Source organism: Muntiacus reevesi, chromosome 12 (assembly GCF_963930625.1).
Source record: "Muntiacus reevesi chromosome 12, mMunRee1.1, whole genome shotgun sequence".
NCBI lineage: Eukaryota > Metazoa > Chordata > Mammalia > Artiodactyla > Cervidae > Muntiacus > Muntiacus reevesi.
Genome location: NC_089260.1, coordinates 11,459,223 through 11,467,308, shown reverse-complemented (window position 1 = coordinate 11,467,308; position 8,086 = coordinate 11,459,223). Strand labels below are relative to the sequence as shown.

General features: G+C 42.8%; 1 protein-coding gene across 3 annotated transcripts in view; it reads left to right on the top strand.

Annotated features, from left to right (window-relative positions):
* The first annotated feature begins 2,933 nt into the window (after window positions 1-2,933).
* VIRMA (vir like m6A methyltransferase associated) overlaps window positions 2,934-8,086 on the top strand; it is a 60,843-nt gene continuing 55,690 nt past the window's right edge. Inside the window, exon 1 of one of the 3 annotated variants that reach the window (XM_065902509.1) lies at window positions 2,934-3,131. In XM_065902509.1, the coding sequence (XP_065758581.1) occupies window positions 3,069-3,131 (63 nt within the window). In that variant the 5' untranslated portion in view covers window positions 2,934-3,068. The remainder of the gene's footprint in view (window positions 3,132-8,086) is intronic. The other 2 variants (XM_065902508.1, XM_065902510.1) reach the window with 2 other exon arrangements.

The following is an 8,086-nucleotide window of genomic DNA, read 5'->3' as shown; positions in this document are numbered from 1 at the left end:
GAAATAAGTTCTATTTCTTAGCCATTAAGTTCCCCTCCCTGGAGGCAAAAATAATGATCAGTTTCTTGCATAATTATTTCAGAGATAATCTATAAATTCAAATACACACATGGTATATGCGTGCAGCACAAAGATTGAAACATAAGGTAATTTATGGACTTTAATTAATAACAATGTATCAATACTGGCTCATCAGTTGTAATCAATGTACCATCCTGGGAATTCCCTGGTGTTCCAGTGTATCTGGTGTTTAAGACTCAGCACTTTTACTGCTGTGGTGCCCTGGTTAATAATAGGGGAATATTTGATTAGTGAAAAGGGGCTATATAGAGATAGGAACTCTCCAGGCAAGAATACTGGAGTGGGTAGCCATTCCCTTCTCCAGGGGATCTTTGCAATCCAGGGATCAAACCCAGGTCTCCCACATTGCAGGCAGATTGTTTACCCATCTGAGCCACCAGTGAAGCTCATAGATAGGAACTCTGTACCACCTACTCAATTTCCCATAAAAGTAAGGCTGTTCTAAAAAAAAAATTATTTATTATTAAGCCGCGCTGCTTGTGGGATCTTAGTTTCCCAACCAGGGATTGAATCCACACCCTCATTAGTGAAAGCGTGGAGTCCTAACCACTGGACAGCCAGGCAATTCTCCAGATATTACTATATTTTTAAATCTACCTCACATTACTTTTAGGTCAAAAAGAAAAGTAAAGATAAGAAAATCAGACTATGCAAAAAATACCAATAATAAAAGCATTATATAGTATTAATATATTCAGTTCAGTTCCATCACTCCGTCCTGTCTGACTCTTTGTGACCCCACGGACTGCAGCACACCAGGCTTCCCTGTCCATCACCAACTCCTGGAGCTTGCTCAAACTAATGTCCATTGAGTTGGTGATGCCATCCAATCATCTCATCCTCTGTCATCCCCTTCTCCTCCTGACTTCAATCTTTCCCAGCATCAGGGTCTTTTCCAGTGAGTCAGTTCTTCACATCAGGTGGACAAAGTATTGGAGCTTCAGCTTCAGCATCAGTCCTTCCAATGAATATTCAGGACTGACTTCCTTTAGGACTGATCCTTTAGGTTGGATCTCCTTGCAATCCAAGGGACTCTTAAGAGTCTTCAACAACACCACAGTTCAAAGGCATCAATTTTTCCGTGCTCAGCTTTCTTTGGTCCAATTCTTACATCCATGCGTGACTAATGGAAAAACCATAGCTTTGACTAGACAGATCTTTGTTGGCAAAGTAATTCATATATTAATTACAGTTAAGGCAGAGCTCAGGGAGGAGTTGGTGGACATATAAAGTAATAAGAATAGAAGTAATTTAAACATCACCATAGAAATTAGAGAAAGAAGAGCAAGTAAGTCTAGAGAGCAGAAAGAAGGAATCAGAAAATTCAAAAGCAGAAACCAAAGAATCAGAAAACAGAAAAATGATAGAAGTAATAAATATAAATGCAACAGTTGGCTCTCTGAAAAAAACAAATAATAAAATAGATAAACTGTTAGCTAACGGAGGAAACTGGATGGCTGAGGAAGGAAGTGGATAGGAGACTTACTTTAAAAAAATAATTTGTTAAATATTTCAGACACACCAAAGAACACCAGCCTTATCAAAGCATATGAAGCTCATGAATTACATCTCTCTATGGTTCACCGCTATCTTGAAATTTTAGTGTTTATCACTCCAGTGCTTTTCTTTTTAATTTTGTAACATATATATGCTCCTAAAAATTTATTTTATATGTTTAAAACTATTTAAATGCTGTACACTTTTCAACATGTGAATGGGTATTTGCTTAACCATTTTTTAGATTATCCATGTTAGTACATATAGAACTGCATTTAGCATTAAATACAGCATTCTTTCTACCTGCTTTATATTTTGCATTGCATAAACATACCAGAGTTTACTGATTTTTTTGAGATCTTTTTTCTTTTTGATTATTTCATATTAATGACAATTAAGTTTACAGTTTTTTAAAACTATAAAGTGTTGCCATGAATACTCTTGTATCTGTAGGTATTTCTCTGGGCACATGTGCAAGAAGTTTCGTAAAAGTGGGGTGTGTGGGTATGCATGCTCAGTCGCTTCAGACTCTTTGCCACAGATGAACTGCAGCCCACCAAGTTCCTCTGTCCATAGAATTTTCCAGGCAAGAATACTGGAGTGGGTTGCCATTTTCTGCTCCAGAGGATCTTCCTGATCCAGGGGTCTAACCGGAGTCTCCGGCGTTTCCTCCATTGACAGGTGGCTTCTAGACCACAGAGCCACCTGGGAAGCTAGAAGTGGGGTGGGCACGAGTGATTTTACTAGAGAATTCCTAATTGCTCTCTCCTGCACTTGCGCCACGATACACCAAACAGTTCCAGTTGCCGCAGTGTTTATCAACAGGGAGCCAAGGAGGCTTCCTTTTCACTCTACATGGTAACTGCTCATGGCATTTTACGTTTTACAATTTTTTGAAAATTAAAAAAAAATTCACAGTAAGCCTGTGGATTAGGTATTATGATTGACAAGGGACATTTTTCCAGATGAGAAAACAAAAACAAAAACAAAATAACCTCTTCGTTTTGAGAGTTTCATCTTTAAAAAGAAAAGTGTCTTACTTTTCACGAGCGCTGACTGCACCTTGTTCCTGCCAGCCCTGGAAAAGTTACTTGCTGGCGGGTTCACCGGGACCGGGTATCCTGACTTGGCAGGACTCCCTGACCCTCCTCCGCCTCTGCTAAGCCCGCTCGGCACTCGGCCACCCGGAGGTCGTCGTGGCTCTAAAACGCGGTAGGACGACGCGGTTTGGACCACTGGAGACTCCGTAGTCCTTTCCCCGCCCACCCATCCCCCCTACATCTCTCGGCGCTGGGAGAGCGCTGTCCGCCGCCCTGGAGAACGCTGGGCAGGCGACTTCCGGCAGCGCGACGCGTAGCGATAGGTCCAGACTTCCGGCTCCAGCGCTCTGGTCACGGGAAGTACCGTCGTCTCTCCCTCTCCTCAGCCGCTGTCGCCGAGCTTGGAGGGCTGCCCCGGAAGTCCTCCCCCTTCCCCCGCCCGCGGCAAACATGGCGGTGGACTCGGCGATGGAGCTGCTATTTTTAGACACTTTCAAGCACCCGAGCGCCGAGGTACGTCTTCGCGACGTGATTCCGACCCTGTTTTTCGACGTGGGGACCCTAAAAAAAAAAAAAAGTCGTTAGGCGTGCCTCGACTTTTCCTTGTGCCGATTGCCGCTTTAATTCATCACACACTGTCCTCTCATCCTGGGTGTGGGCGCCGCGTCTGGGGAGGGTGGCGGGAGCTCCCCCACCCCCTCCTCATTTCCCTGAATTACTTGAGGCCCCGCGTCGTCTTTGGTTGAGTTGGCTGCTCTACTTGGCTTTGCTTCCCCCCACTCTCCCACTAGTTCCCTCGGGTCCTCTTTGGGCCTTGAAAAGGATCCTGAGTATCACGTTTACTGCAAGTGGTGTTTCGAAAGGGGTCTTGGACAGCTTGTGCTTGACAGCAGTGTCGGTGACTCAGCGGGTCACGTTGGTTTTCTGGTTTCTAAATTCCTGCTCCTAGGTCCCTTTTCTAACGGGAGTCGTGCCACCCAAGCGTGACATTCATTCGGTTGAAGACTGCAGCGTTCTCCAGTTTGCTCTGAAACTTTAATAAGTACTTATCTCTTAGAAAGATTTCACACGTAAGGACAAGAAGTACACCGAACGTCCTTTGCATGGAGAATACTTGTGAAGAGGAGAGATTTGTAGTCAGACTGTAGAGAACAATTGTGTTGTCTTGAGGGGTGAGAGTGGGCTGTTGTAATTGTTGTGTATTAACTTGAGTGCCCTTGAATGTATGACTCGCTCTGCCATATATAAATTAAATAACTAGTTAACCAGAGGTTCCCGAAAACCGGCCAACAACGAACAGTAATGAAGTCCGTAGAGAAACTTAAAAGAAACCCCAGAGCTCACATTTCTCTTTAAGTGTAGACGTAATTTAGACAACTTTTTTTTTTTTTTAATTGAGGTATACTTGATTTACATTATTAGTTTCAAGAGTACAACATAGTGCTTTACACTTTTTATAGATTATATTGCATTTAGAGATATTATAAAGTATTGGCTGTATTCCCAGTGCTGTACAATATATCCTTGTGTGCACTTCGCTGTGTCTGACTCTGCGACCCCATGGACTATGTAGACCGCCAGGCTCCTCTGTCCGTGGGATTTTACTGGCAAGAATACTGGAGTGGGTTGCCATTTCCTCCTCCGGGGATCTTTCCGGCTCAGGGATCAAACCTGCACCGGCTGCAGTCGGATTCTTTACCTCTGCGGCCACCTGGGAAGCCCTTAAGCTTATTTATTCTATACATAGAGTCATTTTTGGAGTTCCCAAGTGGCCTAGTGATAAAGAACCCGCCTGCCAATGCAGGAGACATAAGAGTCGAGTGTTCGATTCCTGGGTCGGGCAGACCCCCTGGAGGAGGGCATGGCATCCCATTCCAGCACTATTCTTGCTTGCAGAATCCCATGGACAGAGGAGCCTGGCTGGCTACAGTCCATGGGGTCACAAAGAGTCGGACTCTACTGAATGAAGTGACTTAGACACACACAGGCTCAGTCGTTTGTGCCTTGAGGGAAAACTTTTCTTTCTTCAGATAGAGATGGTAGTGGGTAGCAGATGTACTTTGGAACTTGATAAAATAAAAACTTTGACAACCTTGGTCTTATTTTAATGAGTAACTTACAGATCTAAAAATGAAGATATTTGGAAACTGGAGCATATCATTTGCTGTGTGTGTGCTAAGTTGCTTCAGTCCGGTCGGACCCTTTGTGACCTTCTAGACTGTAGCCTGTCAGGCTTCTATGGCCATGAAACTCTCCGGGCAAGAGTACCAGAGTGGGTTGCCATGCCCTCCTCCAGGGGATCTTCTGACCCAGGAGTGGAAACTGTATCTTTTATGTCTCCTGCATTGGCAGGTGGGCTCTTTACTACTAGTGCCACCTGGAAAGCCTGTTAGCATATCATACTAACAGTGAATTGATTTGTGGTCTTTCATTTCGTGTGGGTCAAATAGCTCTGTTTGTTCAAAGCCATACGTCTCTGAATATAGTTTCAGCTATGCTTTAGAAAACTCACAGTAGAGGCAGTAGTTGGATAAGAACAAACCTATCATGAATGTAGAAATAAAGAACAGTTAAAAATGAAAGAAAAGAGTATGATGAATTAGTTTAGTAGTATTCTAGTTTAGGAACATTAGCATTCATTCACTTATTTAGAAATCTAGTTTTCATTCATTCTTAAGCAAGCATTGAGGACCATGGAGAGGATAGGACTACCAGAAGGTAATAAATGCCTTTTGGCAATGATTGGGGAAGACTTAGTAGAGATCACATTTGAACTGAGTTTTGAAGGAGGAGTAGAGGTTTTGGGGGAGGGATGTTTGTTCTCAAGGAGTTTATAACTAGCATTGGAGATGAGATCCACAAAATTATGACTCAAGTTAAATAATGACGAGCGCCTGAAGAGACAAAGTGGAAAAGCCTTGAGATTTCTTTCCTTTATTTCCAAAATACCCATCCGTGTCTGATATATTAGGACTCCAGGCAGTATTTATTTAGCTCCTTTTGATGGTACAAATAAAGGCTGTGTGATTTCAGGGGAGGGACAGATCACTTTCCATTTGAGAGTATCAGGGAAGACTTCATCAAGGCACGTGGCATTTGAACTTGATCTTTGGTGGGAGAGGATATGCTGCACAGTTGTAGATAGGAAAGAACGGTATCTTGGAGTAGTCATTCCTTTGGAAAGGTATGCTGAAGTAGCAGTTTGAAGTGGCCCCTGATGGACAGTTTGAAGCCAGATCATGAAGTTCCTTAAATGGTCAGCAAAGGGGCATGGGCTTTATTTTGTAAGAAATAATTAGTTTTTGAGCAGGAAAATGATGTGATTAGTAAAATTAAGGTAGATTTGTACCCTAGTGGGCTTCCCAGGTGGCTCTGTGGCAAAGAATCCGCCTGCAGTGCAGGAGACTTAGGTTCTATCGGAAAGATCCCCTGGAGAAGGAAATGGCAAACCACTCCAGTATTCTTGCTGGTAAAATCCAATGGACTGGAGTGCACCAGGCTCCTCCATCCACGGGATCACAGAAGAGTTGGACACAACTTCATGACTAAGCGACAACAAGTACATCAGTACATTGGTATATCAGTAATGCCTAAAATGGTTCAGAATAATCAGATGGCAAATCAAGAAGAAAAGGTGAGACATAATGAAAACTTGAGATAATAGATGGGTAGTAATCATTGTTAGGGAGAAGGCAGTGGCAACCCACTCCAGTGCTCTTGCCTGGAAAATCCCATGGACAAAGGAACCTGGTAGGCTACAGTCCATGGGATTTTGAAGAGTTGGACACGACTGAGCAACTTCGCGTTCACTTTTCACTTTCATGCTTTGGAGAAGCAAATGGCAAGCCACTCCAGTGTTCTTGCTTGGAGAATCCCAGGGACGGAGGAGCCTGGTGGGCTGCCAACTGTGGGGTTCCACAGAGTTGGACATGACTGAAGCAGCAGCAGCAGCAATCATTGTTAGCATTTACTGAATGTTTATTTTGTGCAAGACGTAGTCCTTTGGTAATTTAAATACATTATCTCTAATCTACTCATCATTTTAAAAGATAGTTATCCCCAGTTGATAGATAAGGAAATTGAGCATGAGACTTAGGAAAATTAGGTGACTTTCCTAATGTGGCTTAGCTGAATTAAGTCATGCCAGTGCATATTTCCTGACTCTAAAGCTGTGCAATGCTGTGTCCCACTGGGACTAAGAAGGAAGGAATAGGTACACTATCAATTCTGGTTATAGAATTGAAAGGATGGGAACTTCCCTGATGGTCCAGTGGTTAAGAATCCACCTTGCAATGCAGGGGATGAACATTTGTTCACTAGCCCAGTAACTAAGACCCCACATGCCTCGGTGCAACTAAGCGTGTGTGCTGAGACTACTGAGCCTGTGTGCTCTGGAGTCCTTGTGCCGTGACTCGAGAGGCTGCGCACTGCGGCGAGAGGTCCCGAGAGCTGCAGCAAGACTCAGCACAGCCAAAATAAATAAGTAAATACTAAAAAAAAAAAAAAAAAGAATTGCCAGGATTGCAACTCATCATATAAGAGTAGCTAAAAATGAGAATTCTAGTTATAGAGAACTAGTGGAACTACAGAACTGGTGGGCCATTGTTAGTCATAGAAAGACTTAAACGCAGAATGACTTCTTTCTTAGATAAATGTGGCTGAGTTGTGGAATCTATTCTTCAGTTTCCTGTTACCTCTCTAGTCATAAACCTTCTGTGATTTCCCACTGTCAACCTGTCTTCCTAGGTATATGTACTCTTCTGGATATTTTAAGTGCCTGGTACTTCACTGTAATATTTTTAGCTTTAAAAGCACAATTCAGTCCACTCTTATTAAGCACCTGTTAAAAGTCTTTCTTTCATTAAATGAATATACTAAGCACTGTGAATGTAATAGTAAACTAAGACTTGATTCTTGTCTTTTTGAAATACCACTGTAACAGGAGAGTTAAAAGAAGCAATTAGTTCATTGCAGCACTATTTACAATAGCCAGGATGTGGAAGCAACCTAGATGTCCTTTGAAGATGAATGGACAAGGAAGTTGTGGTACATATATACAATGGAATGTTACTCAGCCATTAAAAAGAATGAATTTGAGTCAGTTGAACTGAGGTGGATGAACTTAGAGCCTGTTAAACAGGATGTGGCCAACATTGTAGGCCAGAAAGAGAAAAACAAGTATCATATTTTAACGCATGTATATGGCATCTAGAAAAATGCTGCTGATGAACTTATTTGTAGGGTAGGAATAGAGATACAGACGTAGAGAACAGACTTGTGGACACAGTGGAGGAAGATGAATTGAGAGAGTAGCGTTGAAACATATACATTATCACATGTGAAATAACTTCTCACTAGCTAGTGGGAAGTTGCTTTGTAACACAGGGAGCTCAGCCTGGTGCTCTGTGACAACCTAGAGGGGTGGGATGGGGTCATGTGGTTCAAGAGGGAGGGGATATATGCATACT